Source organism: Papio anubis, chromosome 1 (genome assembly GCF_008728515.1).
Source record: "Papio anubis isolate 15944 chromosome 1, Panubis1.0, whole genome shotgun sequence".
In the NCBI taxonomy this organism is placed as follows: domain Eukaryota; kingdom Metazoa; phylum Chordata; class Mammalia; order Primates; family Cercopithecidae; genus Papio; species Papio anubis.
Window position 1 is genome coordinate 31197159 of NC_044976.1, and position 17174 is coordinate 31214332.

At 44.4% G+C, this 17174-nt stretch overlaps 1 protein-coding gene across 6 annotated transcripts in view; it reads right to left on the reverse strand.

Moving 5' to 3' along the window:
• Window positions 1–294: 294 nt before the first annotated feature.
• Window positions 295–17174, reverse strand: part of AK2 (adenylate kinase 2) — a 28838-nt gene continuing 11958 nt past the window's right edge. For 2 of the 6 annotated variants that reach the window (XM_021939138.2, XM_021939150.2), the window contains 6 exons: window positions 16140–16265; window positions 12988–13098; window positions 12761–12855; window positions 5929–6001; window positions 4613–4808; window positions 2254–3559 (listed from right to left, as the gene is read on the reverse strand). In XM_021939138.2, the coding sequence (XP_021794830.1) occupies window positions 3465–3559; window positions 4613–4808; window positions 5929–6001; window positions 12761–12855; window positions 12988–13098; window positions 16140–16265 (696 nt within the window). In that variant the 3' untranslated portion in view covers window positions 2254–3464. The other 4 variants (XM_021939145.2, XM_017959452.2, XM_003891535.4 and 1 more) reach the window with 4 other exon arrangements.

Below are 17174 nucleotides of genomic sequence, written 5' to 3' on the forward strand. Positions count from 1 at the left end.
CAAGGGGACAGATAAGTGTTAGAGACTGTGTTTCAGTCCTGACTGCCTCTTATGCATGACCTCAGGAATGCCACTTCACCTCTCTGAGTCTGGTTTCCTCACCTATAAAAGTGAAGGACAGTTCTGACTCCACAGGGTGCTGTGTGAGGGTTACCTGAAGTCGAGGGTTACATGAAGCCTTTGCATAGTACCTGGCATAACGTCAGTCTTCTGGGAGTGGTAGGACTAGTCTGCATTCTTGGTTTGCAGATTGGAAGAGGAAACCCAGGCCCAAAGAAGCAAACAAACAGTAGCTCACCCAGTCTTCTCTGTTTATTCTTCTCACTACACCATGCTGCTTCGCAGGCTGGTTTGACAAACATTTCCCCGCTATTGGATGCATGATGACCGACGGAGGAAAGAAAATTTTCATAGGGCATTTAAAAAGCTCAGGGAACAAACAGATCAGTGCAAATCAGTAAGGTTGACACCTGAAAATGACTCTGCAGAGGTGAGGAAGTGGAGCAGAAGAAGGAGGGGCTGGTTCAGGGAACAGGATTTAATATGTCAGTGAAGATCCTGCCTCTCTCTGTAACAAGATGCCTAAAGAAGAATAGTGGTGCTTCCAGCCAGCTCCCTCTTGTTTTGGGAACAACAGTCATTTCTCAGAAAACTCACTTGCAAAGGCAGCCCTTCCAAAAGCATAAGAGCTTTAGTTTGGACAAATGATTTAAGCTCACTTTTGCTGGAGAGGAAATGAATTTAAACTAGGACACACAGAGAAGCAACAAAGAGTGCTAAAGAAGCAACTGAAAAGGTAGTCAAAGATCTGGCTTAGGGATTAGAAGCACTGGCTTTCTAGACTATGGACAAGTGCCCGTTCAACAATTATCCAGTCTGGCAGGAAGCAGGTATTTTTCTGTGTATATCTGGATCCAACTAACATTTATCCATTGTCTGTTGCGTGCCAGGTACTGAGCAAAAACCTTCTTCCTATAAATTTCATTTAATGCCATTAAGGCCAAGAAGGTGGCATAACCAACTTCCTTTTTCAGCTGAGGAAACAGGAGCAGAATGAATAACTAACTGGCTGGGATTTGTCCTAGGTCCCCTAAACTCCAAGCACAGTGCTAGCTCCACTAGACCAAGCTGCCTTGTGTCTGGGCTCAAGAAAAGCCTGCATAGGAGCTGAAGGTCCAGAGGTTGCAAGCTTATCTTATGTGCACATACTTGGACCTCCCTACCACACAGCTGTCAGTGACCATAAGAAAGGGCTTCTTTTCCTTCCAAGCCAGGTCCAGAATTCAGTATCATTTTTCTAGCTTAGATTATCTTAAAAAATGCCACAACAGGGGATACAAATTTTAACATTTTATTGATTTAGGGGCCAAACAAGGCAGCATTTGATCAGTTAAGAAAGGCACCTCATTGAAAATAATACATCACAGTGCTGTTGAGTGATCCCAGTCACAGGATTTGATAATGGAAAGGACAATCTTTGGATGACATAGCTTAGGACACTTGCTCATTTATTTAAAAGAGTCCCTTCACACACTGCAGATAAAAGAAGGCAAGAGCATAGGATTGTGGCATGTGCTGTGTAGCTGTGAGAGGTTACTCATGAGAGTAGGTAGCCTAGTAAATCAGTGGTAAGTCAGGGGAAGGGAATCAGCCTCCCTTTCCATTCCCTTCCCCCTCCCCTTGATTCCAGTATGCTTGATTTGTTGAGCCACCATCCCTATGAATACACCTTACATCTCTTTCAAATGTGGAGACGGTTTTTTGATCTTACAGTGTGTGGAACCAGGGTCAGTAATCAAAGCCTCCCTGTTGCAAGCTATAGACACACAGGACAACAATTTGATTTCCTGTACTCTTGGTCTGGAACCCATGGGGTTCTGAGATAAAAGCTGAGGTCTTAGTGCACTGGCTTTAAAAAATATTTTCACCAGTCCAGAGTAAATGAAAACCCGATTCCTTAGAAATAATACTGTATCTCTCTATCTCTACCCCCACCCTCCAAGCATGGTATTTTTTAAAAAATTAATTTTTCCCTTACACTTTAAAAACTCCCACCTATGTATAAAAGAAACTGCCACACTACAATAACACTGCTGTTGTTCCAACTATTCCCTTGAGCCCCTCACCAGCCCTCCCTCACCATCCTCGCCCTGACCACCCTTCCCTTCTGCCCAGCACCTAAGAGCAGGGATCACGCCGCAGGGTGATGAGCAGTGGTGTAGTCTCGCCTGGCCTTCTGATACTAGGCTGAAATAGAGAGGAAACAAGAGAGAACAAAATGGGTTTTTAAAAACCAAGTACATATCAAAGGAGGCTGGCATGTAAGCCCCAGCAACCAAATGCATTAAACACTGGACATTTCTCTGACAGGTAAAAGCAGAACCTGCTGAGGCTAAGACTCTGGAATTAAACAAAGCAAAAACAGAATTCTAACCATTCTGAGAAGGGTATATGCATTCCCTATGAATCTTCTAGTTCTCATGGGCAGCCCAAATATTACTTGCACATGTTGTATGCACACATGAATCTATGTGGATGGATGACAAATATTTGGGCAAGGATCATGCATATTCAATTAGCAAACATTCAGGGACCTCAACTTTGAGGCCAAGTGCTTACAATTGTCCCTAGTTCAAGGGGAGCTGATTCCAAGATTCATGATGCCACTGTCACCCAGAGAAGGATCCCAGGCCAGGAACACATCGCTGACAGTTTTTGTTTCACTCCTCTTCCTTGCCCATTCCCAGAAGTCATGTGCTTCCCAGAAACACACAAAGCCAGACTGAGTTTCCATTAAGAGTGGGTGGAGTTAGTTTAGAGCCAGGAAGACAAGGCAGGACAGAGGCAGCAGACATTCACTTGGACCAGGCAAAGAGGGAAGCAAGGTGGCCACGTACTCATGCCCAGTTGCCATGTGGACGGCAGATAAGACCTCTGGTAGTCTCACAGATGGCAGGAGAGCTCAGGTCAGAAGGAGGCTGGGCACTTTAGAGCCCACTAAATCGAGTCAGCAGCAGATTATGCTGAGGCAGGCGACATTATTTACTGGATCTGCCACTGACTTTCTAATGGTTTTTCCAGAGGCTGCTGTTTTTGTGGTCCTTCATAGTAGTCTGTTACTTCATCTGTTTGCCACAAATCAAACCAGAGACCAAAAGACATAGCAGGGAACTTAGAAAATGCTCAATAGTTGGGAAGCTAAGGTTATGAATAAAAGCTGGTTACTGTCACAGGTGGTCTTATTTCCGGGTGATCTTTTCTTGGGGAAGTCCATGGCTATAGCCATCATAAAATTAGGGGTGAAGGGTTGGATCTAGAAGGCAGAGGGTTTGGGCTTAAAAAGAACATATCTGATTTCAGTTTTATGTCCTGGAGAGAGACTGGGTTTGAGTAAATACTGATCAAAATAAATCCAAGAATAGATCACACACTGTTTTGTCGACACTTGGAAACAGAGGCAAACATTAAAAATAAAAGCAAATAAACCTACCCTGGTCTCTCTTTGGGGAAGTAGATTTGACTGCTCTCAGATGCTCAGCCTCCATGTTCAGAAGACAATCTGAATTCAAAAGGACCTTTCACCTGGTTTAATTCTCTGGCAACAATTCAGTTTTCAAACCCAATTCCCAAATAATCGCTACTTTTCAGCATCATGATGCAGATCACAAAAACATTCTAATTTGGCCTGGCTCTTTTTATGACGTCTCCCAGTAATTTCTATAACCTGCAACGTAAGCGCCTTTTTCCTTCCACCTAAGGGGAAAAAAATTAATGATCCCTGTTCACATGTTGACTCATGTGGGTTTTCATTATGGGTTAGAAAACAAATGGAATTCTCTGTCCATAATGTACCATCAGGAACTGAGACCCTGCCTGACTTCACATGATCCTGGACTTCTAATCAGCTGCTGGAAATGGAAGAAATACTACGAGGTTTTGGAATTGTGGCCCCTGGAAGATTACCTGGGTTAGTTTATTTTGGTCAAAAAATAAAATCAAAAGTATGGTTAAAGTAAACAGCTGGGCCGGATGTGATGGCTCACATCTGTGATCCTGGCACTTTGGGAGGCCAAGGTGGGTGGATTGCTTAAGCCCAGGAGTTCAAGACCAGCCTTGGCAACTTGGCAAAACCCTGTCTCTGCAAAAAGTACAAAAATTAGCCAGGTGTTATGGCGTGCACCTGTAGTCCCAGCTGCTCAGGAGGCTGAGGCGGGAGAATTGCTTGAGCCCCAGGAGGCAGAGGTTGCTGTGAACCAAGATCACGCCACTGCACTCCAGCCTGGGTGGCAGAGTGAAACCCTGTCTCAAAACAACAACAAAAAAGAAGTAAACAGCTGGTAAAGCAACCTAGCCTAAAACTTAGAAAGTAGGAGAGTAAACACATATGTACACACACACACACAATACACATACACACAGATGAGATGAGAGTAGCACACACGCCAAAGATAAATCAAGCAAGTGCTTTTTTAATCAATACATCAAATGATATTTTTGCTAGCCTGAGGAAGCTTCTCTTTGCCTGTCCTATCATTCCCACCCATTCCCTCACAGAGATAGGAAGAAATTCCTTCTTGGACCCAACATTAGATAAACATAACCAAGTCTTTACATGTGGCTTTGGAGAAGGCTGCTAGGATGCTTGCGAACACGACATCAGGGGTCTGGGATGCATCGATAGCAGAGTGGATCCCCCGTTTCCTGTAGTACTCTATGAGCGGGGTGGTTTGAGTGTGGTAAGCTTGCAGGCGGATTTTCAAGGCCTTCTCATTATCATCTGATCGACGAATCAAGGGTTCCCCAGTGATCTGAGAATAGGAAGACGGCAATGAAAGGCTGGGACTGTTAGCAAGGTTTTCTTATTCCATGCCAGATGCAGATTTGAGATGGGACCATTCTGCCCAGGATGCTGTCTGTTCCCAAAGCCCATCAGAAGCAAAGACAGGCAATCCAGACCCTCTCCAATGAAGAACCTGCTACTCCCAGGAGCAGAGCAGCTGGTGAACAGAAGTCAGAGAGTTTGTCAGAAACACCAACTCTGAGGAATGGGGCTCATGAGGGGAAGATAGGCAATGACTTTCTCATCTTTGTGCTCAGGTGATCCAGCTTCCAAGATAAACACTTCTAGGGTCAAAAGTAAGGAAGTCAAAGGCCCCTAAGACCAGGAGAATACATCAAAATCAAAGATACATTAGCAGTTGTAATCTTAGTTGCTTAAATATTTAGCATATGTACTAGAGTGTCACCCATCAACATTTTAAAAGTGGCAAGTAAAATGAGAAAGAACTTTGAATGGCAGAATTAGCAGCTTTGCAAAATGTGACTATGTTGCCATAACGGCTCTGGAACCTGTATTTATAGAACCTGGATGACCTAATGAACTTGTTTCATAGGACGAAGGTAAACCCAGGAAATTCTTACTGTTGTCTGCATGCTTTAAAACAGACCATATAGACTCTTTATGGCAAATGGTGCAGTGACCATGTATGAAACCCCAGGACACAGTACAGCCGCAGTAACTATAAAAAGAGAATATTTTTCTGGAGAACTGGTCATCAAACTTCTCTTCAGTGCCACACTCTTCCCACTCTCCAATTCTAGGCTTTTAAGAAACCTTCTCCTGATTAGCTGATCACTTAGGTGGCCATGATGCCAGAAAGGGGCTGCTCTTGACAGAAGACAGGTACAATCTGGGCACTGCAAAAAGCTGGCACCACTGGTAGCAACCTTGAGGCCAAGCAATAAACCACCTAAGGAGACACTGAACAGATCTGACACAGGCCATGATTTACTTGATAGTGTTATTTTTCATGACTAAGTTAGCAATAATGGTAGAAATAAAAGGAAGATGGAACGAATAAAGGAAAAAGAAAACAGTGAAGAAAGGAGAAGGAAAGAAAAGGAAATTTTTTGTCTGAGTTTACATACGTCATCTTTCATGGGCTCTTTTGGAGGGTTGAACTCCTCATGGTAGGAACGGCCACTCTTGGGGTGAATCAGCCTGAAAGACAGCAAATGAATATGAGTTAGGTTAACTGATAGTACGCGCCTGCACTCCACTCTAGGGGGCTCCGGAATGACAAGCAGAGACAGGGACCCTGGATGCAAGGACCCAGCACCCAACAGAAAATCCAGCTAAATAACTGGGCTTTCAGGAGAGCTTATGCCAGTGGCAGAGTATATTTTCTATTTTGACCAAACATTATCATGAGTATCTGGTTGAAGAGCAAACGGGCTGGCATAACTACCTAATTCAGGACTTGAGAGAAGGAACTCTGGTGCTGGTCTCACACAGCCATCTATTCTATTCACCCATTTACTCGACAAACATTAATAAGTATCCCATTCAAGCCTTAAGCTGAATTCAGAGGCTACAAAGCAATGAGTAATGATCCCTGTTCACAAGTAGTGCTTAGTGGGAGAGACAAATGTGGAAATAAATAACAAACGTGATAATCCTTTAACAGATTTGTACAAAGTGCTATGGGGGACAGAGGACAAATAAATGAACTCTATTTCCTAACCTAGTTTGGTTACAAAACCAGGAAGGTACTAACAGGAAAAATAATTCCCATGGATGCAAACACTGCCAGATAATGCAACACATCTTTTCGATCACACAGATAAAAGATAGGCTAACCCTGATGACTTGAATTTTGGTTGGTACTTGAGACCAATCCCATTTTGAGAACTTGGAGAGTGGGGTTTCTTTCATTTACCAAAAGTGGTATTTGTGAATGGCAAAAGAGCAGTGTGTGGGAGTCGTATTTATTGCAGCCTGGCTGCTATGTGCCTGGCTGCTAACCCTAACCCAGGGTTAGCAATATTCAAGTCATCAGGAAAAATGACTTATTAAACAAGTTATGGAATATAGAGTTCAATAAAAGGCATTTATTTGGCACTGAATGTATAGCAGGTAGCTGCATCTCTGCTGAGTCCTCACAGGCAACAAGCCCATGTTCCTGACTGGGAATGGCCACACCACAGGAGCCTAGCAACCTAAGGAAAGGAGGCAGGTCAAGCTCTGCTCAGCAGCCAGGCCTTGCTTCAGTTCTGTGGTTTCTCAATTCTCTGCCAACCAAGTGTTTGTTTGCTTATTTAACTAATGGTTGCTCTTCTCATGAAGGTCTATTAGACTAGAGCTCCCTAATATTTTTCACCATTTGGCAGGCATAGCAATATTTGGGCTGGGCCCAGCAGCTTATGCCTGTGATGCCAACACTTTGGGAGGCCAAGGGGGGCAGATCACCTGAGGTCAGGAGTTTGAGACCAGTCTGACCAACATGGTGAAACTCCGTTTCTACTAAAAATATGAAAAATTTAGCAGGGTGGCAGGCACCTGTAATCCCAGCTACTTGGGACGCGGAGGCAGGAGGATCGCTTGAACCTGGGGGTGGAGGTGGCAGTGAACCGAGATCACACCATTGCACTCCAGCCTGAGTGACAGAGCAAGACTTTGTTTCAAAAAAATAAAATAAATAAATAAATAAAAAATCTATTCAATTCTATTTAGGTTATTGAAGTAGCACCTCTGTAAAATGTGCTACTTTCTTTTATGTTAACCACAGCATATTTTGGGGGACAAGATGGTCCATTTATGGCATAAAGTGGCACTGGATTATGGGCAGGAGGGAGGTGACAGTAGAGAAAATAAGCTATACAGTCATCCCTTGGTATCCACGGGGGGATTGTTCCAGGAGCCCCCTCTGTGGATACCAAAATCCACAGATGCTCAAGTCCCTGATATAAAATGGTACAGCATTTCCATATAACCTATGCATATCCTCCTGTGTACTTTATTTATTTTATTTCTATTTTATTTTTGAGACAGACTCTCGCTCTGTCACCCAGGCTGGAGTACAGTGGTGCGGTCTCTGCTCACTGCAAGTTTCGCCTCCCGGGTTCACGCCATTCTCCTGCCTCAGCCTCCCAAGTAGCTGGGACTACAGGCGCCCACCACCAAGCCTGGTTAATTTTTTGTATATTTAGTAGAGACAGGGTTTCACCATGTTAGCCAGGCTGGTCTCGAACTCCTGACCTCGTGATCTACCCACCTCAGCCTACGAAAGTGTTAGGATTACAGGTGTGAGCCACCACGCCCAGTCTAATTTTTTTATTTTTTGTAGAGATGAGGTCTCATCATGTTGCCCACGCTGGTTGTCCTGCATACTTTAAATCATCTCTAGATTATTTATACCTAATACAATGTAAATTCCATGTAAATAATTGCTATACTGCATTTTAAAACTTGTATTATTTTTTATTTTCTTCAGCTTTCCCACGTTATATTTATTGGTGGTTATGTTCTGAATTTTTTTTTTTTTGAGACGGAATCTCACTCTGTCGCCCAGGCTGGAGTGCAGTGGTGCCATCTCAGCTCACTGCAAGCTCCACCTCCCAGGTTCATTCCATTCTCCTGCCTCAGCCTCCTGAGTAGCTGGGACTAAAGGCACCTGCCACCACGCCCACCTAACTTTTTGTATTTTTAGTAGCGACAGGGTTTCACCGTGTTAGCCAGGATGGTCTCGATCTCCTGACCTCGTGATCCACCCGCCTTGGCCTCCCAAAGTGCTGGGATTACAGGTGTGAGCCACCGCACCCAGTCTGGTTCTGAATATTTTTAATTCACAAATGCTTGAATCCATGGATATGGAAGGCCAACTGGACAATGGAGAAAAGGTGCCTGTGACTGCAGTCATGTACTGTGAGGTTGCACTTTCCAGTATTTGAGTGCCTGGAAGGATTCCTCTGACGCATTCATTCAGAAATGGCATCCACTGGGAGACCCACGGAGAGGAGAGAGCAGGCTGCTAGGCTCAGCAGCAGCAACTTTGGGAAGGGCTAGGGGCATGAGATGTGGACCAGGATATTTTTTTACCTTCTAGAGAGCACAGGGCACATAGCAGCCAGGCTGCAACAAATATGACTCCCATACAGTGCTCTTTTGCCATTCACAAATACCACTTTTGGTAAATGAAAGAAACCCCACTCTCCAAGTTCTCAAAATGGGATTGGTCTCAAGTACCAACCAAAATAGCTCCATGGGCCACTGAGTCTGGCTCGGCGGTACCATCAGGGCTGGGAATCTACAATCACTGCTACTGTGAGTATAATACTTTATTTTTATTTTTTTTGAGATAGAGTTTTGCTCTGTCACCCAGGCTGGAGTCCAATGGCCTAATCACGGCTCAGTGCAGCCTCGACCTTCCTAGCTCAAGCAGTCCTCCCACCTCAGCCTCCCAAGTAGTTGGGACCACCAACACAGGTGCATACCACCACACTTGGCTAACTTTTTTTTGCTTTATAGTAGAGACGAGGTCTTGCTATGTTGCTCAAGCTGGTCTCAAATTCCTGGCCTCAAGTAATCCTCCTGTTTAGGCCCCCCCCAAATGCTGTGATCACGGGCATGAACCACTGTGCCCAACATTCAGTGTGACACTTTAAACACCTGTTTTCTCATCCACAAAATTGGGATGGTACCAGGTATTAAGATAATACCAGAGAGCCAACTGGTAGGATAATTAGGATATGAGAGAGACAATATAGAATAAGTTTAAAAACAAAAAACAAAAACAAAAACAAAAAAACAACCACCAACTATTCATATTCAAGAAACAGAACAATGACTCAAAATTACTAGAAGTGAGGTCAGAACTAATTCAGAAAATTGTTACAATGGGGTCTGTATCATCTCAGACTTGAAAAAGATCCTGTGTGAGGTCTGGGGTTCATTCCCCTGCATCTCCAAACAGCTAACATCTGTGTCCAACCTGGGCAACAAAGTGAGACTCTGTCTCAAAACAAACAAACAACAACAACAACAAAAACAAAAATCAAAAAACAAAAACAAGATCTGTATTAAACTGACTAATTCCTGCCTCATTTTCTTCTAACCATCAACATGTTTGACTGGGAGGCAGAAAGCAGGCTTCCAGGGCTAACCCTGCCACTCATCTGCTGGGTAAACTTGGAAAAACACCTTCAGCAGTGACATGCTCTGTGAGGAAGGAGGTCCTTCTCTCCATGAGGGAGGAAGTTACAGTAACTACCTACTTCCAAATGGAGGGACTGAGTCTTCTCTCTTTTACCCTTTACAGCAACCCTGCCGTTTGTTCTTCAGAATTTCTCTGTTCTCTCCCACCCAACCTCAGTTAGAAACCTCCATCACATCATGTGGATCATAAACAGGCTCCTAGATGGTATCCCTATCTGTTTATCCTTGCCCTAATTTACCTTGTACACCAGGACCAAGCTAATGTTCTTAGAATACTGTTTTTGCCACAACACCCAGTGGCTCGAGAATATCTCATGAGTCCTGAACTCCATCAAGTCTACCCTCTTTGGTTTGGCAGATCTCCCCAGTAAAGCTCTTCTCAACAGCATTCCTTCTACCATCCTGCCCCCAAGGCCACTGGGCAGACAAATCTGCTACTAGCCTCAGCGAAAGCCTAACCCATACTCATTCTGCCTTCTACTCCCTTCTGGGAAAGTCTCACTGAAATACTCTTCATCCAGGAAGAGTTTGATGTTATCTCTATCCCAGGCAGCCTTTCCTCCCTGTCCCCAGGCTTTCTTCTTGAACTTCCTACTACACTGAACAGCCAAAGTTTCATACACGACTCTCTGAGGTCAGAGATGGGCATCACTATATGGTTATCCTAGAGCCTCTTGTGGTCCTCTGCTCCCAGGGTCTAGTACTGTGCTATGCAGGAAGCAGGTACACAGGAAGCTGGGCCCATAGAATCAAAGGTCCCCAGTGTCACCTGGTTCTGCTAATATGTGCTTGGTGCCTCAGAGACCCCAGGCCTAGTGATGTCTTTACTGTTAACCCTACTGCTTCTTGACTTACATCAACTTTGTCTACTGTGTGCCCAGTAGGGATACAAAGAAACAGAAGTTCCTGCATTAAAGGAGCCTATGGAATAGCCAGAGACATGTAACCTGGACATTTGAAAAGAAAATGAATACAAAGTAGAGACCACTGTATTTCATATTGCTTTCCAGGATAATAGTGCTAACCTTGTACTGTCTATTCACATGTTTGTCTCTGTCCTTGAAGTTGTGGACCACAAACACATGGAAAAGACATTCAACCTCATTAGGAAATCAAAGTAATAACGTCTGAAATAAGAAAACATTTTTTCCCTAATCCAAAAATTTACATGCATTATGATGGCCATAGTATCATTTTAACAGTGGCTAACTGGAAGAAACACAAATATACAACAATAAGGAAATTAACAATGTTTTGCCTACTGTGAAATATCACACAGCAATTAAAAGTAATGGTCATGGATGCCTGGTTTAAGATGGTGGGCTGACCACTTTCCTGAGACACCATTAAAATGACAAAGACATAAAAAAGCTACAGCCCATGATAAAGAGGGGAATGGAGGGTCCATTTGCAGTTGAAAGCTTCTGACATACTCATGGAAGGCACAAAGCAGACTGCAGTGATTAGTGAAATAGGGCAAAGAAAACCGTAGCCTAAAGCAGTGTTGGTCTGTCAGAACAAACGAATCCAGAAGCAGAGGCATTTCTGTGTTCAATGCTATTATAGAGAAACAAACATGTTAAAACACACACACACACACACACACACACAAAGTGGCTGTACTATAAGCAAATTCTTCCTCCATTTTCTAAACTTTGTACAGATGGTTATATGATTTTTATAATTAATAAAAAGCCAGCAAAGTATGGTAACTCCAGCTGAAATCAGATTTAAGGAGCACTAAAATGGAGGAGATACACATGTAAAGAAATTAACATTTCTTAAGCACCTAATATAGGCAAGGCTTTGAACTATGCATTTCATATTACCTAACACGTGCAATAGCTCCTCAAAGCAGGTGTTATCAACCCCCTTCTACAGATGAGGAAACAGCCTCAGACAGGTTGAGATATGTGCCTAGGGTCACAGTTAAAAAGTGACAAGAGGGGGGGTGCAGTGGTTCACGTCTGTAATCCCAGCACTTTGGGAGGCCAAGGCGGGTGGATCTCTTAAGGTCAGAAGTTTTGAGACCAGCATGGCCAACATGGTGAAGCCCTGTCTCTACTAAAAATACAAAAATTAGTCGGGCATGGTGGCGCATGCCTGTAGTCCCAGTTACTTGGGAGGCTGAGACAGGAGAATTACTTGAACTCGGGAGGCAGAGGTTGCAGTGAGCCAAGATTGTGCCACTGCACTCCAGCCTGGGTGACAGAGTGAGTCTGTCTCAAAAAAAAGACTAAAAAAAAAAAGGCGACAAGAGCTGGGAGCAGTGGCTCACGCTTGTAATCCTAGCACTTTGGGAGGCCGAGACAGGCGGATCACTTGAGGTCAGTTCAAAACCAGCCAGGCCAACATGGTGAAACTCTGTCTCTACTAAAAATACAAAAAAATTAGCCAGCCCTGGTGGCAGACACCTGTAATCCCAGCTACTTGGGAGGTTGAGGTAGGAGAATTGCTTGAACCCAGGAGGCGGAGGTTGCAGTGAGCCGAGATAGCGCCACTGCACTCCAGCCTGGGAGACAGAGTGAGACTCCGTCTAAAAAAAAAAAAATGACAAGAATGAGATGCTGTTTGACTTCAAATCCCTTGCTCTTCTTTCCATATCCCAATCCCATCTCACCACTTCAGTGGATGTCACCAAATAAAATCAATCCGTGTTGAAATGGATATGGCACTAAGCTTCATGGCTGGGATTAAGCACGAGCAATTCTCAGAGTTTGACAAAGCTCTGAGAAGCATGAAAAGGGACCCTCAAGGGACAAATACCTTCCTGTGATTCTTCGGATCAGCAGAGAGTCTGGGATGCTGAATTCAATCACAGAATCAAGCTTCTCTTTCCGCTTCTCCATGAGGTCATCGAGCTGTAAAAGAATGTGTGGCCCACCTAAGTTACCAGAGCTTGGTCAGACCCATCTCCTTCAAAGGAATTAAGAGAAAACAAAGGGCAAGAGTGTGCTCTCATACAGAAGTAATATAAAAACTAAGCTACCCACCATTTCTGCCTGCCTCACAGTCCGAGGGAAGCCATCCAGAAGAAAACCATTTTTGCACAAGGGAGTCTCCAAATTCTTCTCAATGAGTTCCACTACCATTTCATCACTCACCTGGAAGTTAGGAACAAAATAGCCTTGGGTTTAAATCCATTACCTAGGTGACTGACATTAGCCCAACTCCATAGCCAAAAGTTTGTGTATATAACCTGATTACTAAACAGCAAGTTTTCTTGAACCCAAGGAAGCAAAAATAAGAGCAAATGTGAAATGGCTCCATTTGGAAGATCCAGTTTCACAATTTTATCTCTGTGGTTGCCAAATGCACATTCTCGTCTCTTGAAATTCCCCTGTATCCCAAAAAATCTGGGTGAGGGAAGACAGATTCCATTACTTGTTACCTCACCAGGAGAGCTTTGTATCTCAGGTCCTGAAGGCCCCTCCTGCCACTAGAGTCCAGAGTCCAAACTGTCAGATAACAGTTCATCAGCAATCAGTGATCCTCAAGGCACAAGAAATGTGAGGACAAATGGCTGAGAGACCACCTGAGAGAGTGCCAGGAGAGAATGGGGTTGGCCAAAACACAGGCATCAGCTTTCCCTGTTTCACAGCTGTCATTAGGCTAACAGTAACGTGACTGATGTGTGTACTTGGTTACACATCTGGGCCATCCTGGACATGAGGAAAAATAGAAGTTCACTGAATTGGCAAGATTGGGTCAGAACCAAGGAACTAAGGAGCCAAGCCAACACTCTTCCCTCTTTTTTTTTTTTTTTTGAGACAGTCTCATTCTGTTGCCCAGGCTGGAGTACAGTGGAACAATCTCCCCTCACTGCAACCTCTGCCTTCCAGGTTCAGATGATTCACGTGCCTCAGCCTCCCAAGCAGCAGGGACTACAGGTGCGCAGGACCATGCCCAGCTAATTTTTTGTATTTTTAATAGAGACGGGGTTTCATCATGTTGGCCAGGCTGGTCTCGAACTCCTGACCTCAAGTGATCTGCCTGCCTCAGTCTCCCAAAGTGTTAGGATTACAGGAGTGAGCCACTGCATCCAGCCCAAAGCCAACACACTTCTGAGTCTCTCTAAAACCCCAATGAGGACCTCTTCCAGTTTTTAGAAACTGGTTTTTCTTTTCTTTTTTTTTGAGACGGAGTCTCGCTCTGTTGCCCAGGCTGGAGTGCAGTGGCGTGATCTTGGCTCACTGCAACCTCCGCCTCCAGGGTTCACTCCATTCTCCTGCCTCAGCCTCCCGAGTAGCTGGGACTACAGGCGCCTGCCACCACGCCCGGCTAATATTTTTGTATTTTTAGTAGAGATGCTGTTTCACCATGTTAGCCAGGATGGTCTTGATCTCCTGACCTCGTGATCCACCCGCCTCGGCCTCCCAAAGTGCTGGGATTACAGGCGTGAGCCACTGCGCCCGGCAGAAACTAGTTTTTCTCTTGGGCTGTTATAGAAAGAAAGGTCTCCAGCCTGTAGTGAAACCTGCCCATCTTGGCAGCTAATGGTCTTATTTATTGGTGCTAACTGTGAACTTGGGGACAAAGTACATGCTCTGCAACTAAGTGAAGGTTGGAGATAAGCAATTTCATTGCCACGTCTCAATTTTTTCTTAGTACAGAGTCTTCTGTCAAGACTCAAAGTCCAAAATATCTAGCTTTCTGGTTTGACTCAGAGATTCAGTTACATGAAGGGAAAACTAGAGAAATGGGCAGGCAGGTGGGCAGGCAGAGGTATCATTTGATACGGCTACAGAATCTCAAAGCCTAACAGAAGGTAACTTGAGAATTAAAGCAAAGCCCAGTTCCTTCCCCAACTAACATTCTAAGATAAAAAAAGACCAGAAGACCAAGCACAAAATGACATCTGAAGGTGATTCTCAGAGGCCAAGTTCCAGAATAACTCAGTTATAATTAATCTAGAGATCTTCTTTGATTAGTGCCAGAAAATAATAGATTGTATTTGTCCAATCAGGTCAACTGGCCTAAAGAAAGAGAAAATGTGGCTGGGCATGGCAGCTCACACCTGTAATCCCAGCACTTTGAGAGGCTGGGGCAGGAGGACTGCTCCCGGGTTAAGCTCAGTTTAAAACCAGTGTGGGCAACACAGTGAGACCCCGTCTCTACAACAATAACAAAAAGTAGCAGGGCATGGTGATGTGTGCCTGTAGTTCTAGCTACTCATCAGGCCGAAGTGGGAGGATCACTTGAGCCCAGGAGGTCGAGGTTGTAGTGAGCCATGATTGCGCCACTGCATACCAGCCTGGGTCTCAGGAAAAAAAAGAGAGAAAATGCAATTATAGTCCCCAAATAGAAAGGATTACCTTTGTCACAACTGCGAAGTAATTGTTTTGGTACAGAAACAGAACACAGAGCCACAAAGCAGGTTAAAAAAACACTTCTGTGACTTCCTAAATCCTCTCTTGAATACATCTCTGAGTTCTGGCCTAGGATAGCAGTTTCATTTCTGGCTCTAAAATTTGGGTATATAACAAAATACATCAGCACAGAAAAACTTCAAGAATACTATGAATGAGTGCCATAAATTCAGAACAAACAAAGTAACTTGCGCTCTAAAAAGTCTTGTAAGGCCAAGCGCGGTGGCTCACGCCTGTAATCCCAGCACTTTGGGAGGCCAGGGCAGGTGGATCACCTGAGGTTAGGAGTTTGAGACCAGCCTGGCCAACTTGGTGAAACCCCGTCTCTACTAAAAATACAAAAATATTAGTCGGGTGTGGTGGCGGGCACCTGTAGTCCCAGCTACTCAGGAGGCTGAGGCAGGAGAATGGAGTGAACGTGGGAGGCAGATGTTGCAGTGAGCCAAGATGGCGCCACTGCACTCCAGCCTGGGTGACAGAGTGAGATTTTGTCTCAAAAAAAAATAAACAAATAAAATTCCTATAATCTGCCACTTTGTTAAAACACCCTCTAGCACATGGTTGTCCAAGAGAATTTTGCTTGATGATGGAAAGTTCTGTACCAGTGAAGGCTGGTAAATACTTGAAATATGGCTAGTGCAACTGAGGAATTGATTTTTACATTAATTAAATTTAAATTAATCTAAATAGCCACCTGTGGTTGGTGGCTACCATATTGGACAGTGCAGATCTAGATTCTGAGGAATATCAACACTCATTGGTACCACCAAACCTACCAGTTTCCCAGCATCCATAGTTGCCTTCAGCTTTTTTCCTAGCTCTGAGCCAGAAGCCACCATGGCCCTCAGCATGTCCCCAGTAGCCAAATGGCAGACACAGAAGTTTTCAGCCAATCTGGGTGCCTATGGAGAGGAAGACAAAAAACAAGATTCAGTTACATTACAGGCTGTGGAGTCAGACTACCTAGGTGTGAACCTGGCCCTGCAACTTACTGGCTATGTAAACTTGGGCAAATGCCTACTTCCTTACCTGTAATGGGGATAAAAGCACCTTATGTTACAATCTAACGTACAATGATTATAGGGTTATGGTAAGAATTATATGAAATAATATATGTAAAGCACTTGAAACAGTACAACTAGCACACAGGAAGCAGTCATAAATATTAGCTATTATCGCTATTTCCACTCAACACACTAGTGACAAGTAAGTTTCAGTTTCCCTATTATAAATGGGAAGACTTGCCAGGCACGGTGGCTCACACCTGTAACCCTAGCACTTTGGGAGGCTGAGGTGGGTGGATCACGAGGTCAGAAGTTCGAGACCAGCCTGACCAACATGGTGAAACCCCGTCTCTACTAAAAATACACAAATTAGCTGGGTGTGGTGGCATGTGCCTGGAATTACAGCTACTCAGGAGGCTGAGGTAGGAGAATTATTTGAATCTGGAAGGCAGAGGTTGCAGTGAACCGAGATTGCACCACTGCACTCCAGCTCCAGCCTGGGCGACAGTAAGACTCCGTCTCAAGGAAAAGAAAGAAAAAAAAAAAGGGCAGGGGGGTTGGCACTGTGGCTCACGCCTGTAATTCCAGCACTTTGGGAGGCCAAGGCAGGTGGATCACTTGAGGTCGGGAGTTCAAGACCAGACTGGCCAAGATGGTAAAACCCCATCTCTACTAAAAATACAAAAGTAGCCAGGCGCAGTGGCAGGCGCCTGTAATCCCAGCTACTTGGGAGGCTGAGGCAGGAGAATAGGTTGAACCTGGGTGGCAGAGGTTGCAGTGAGGCAATATTGCACTACTGCACTCCAG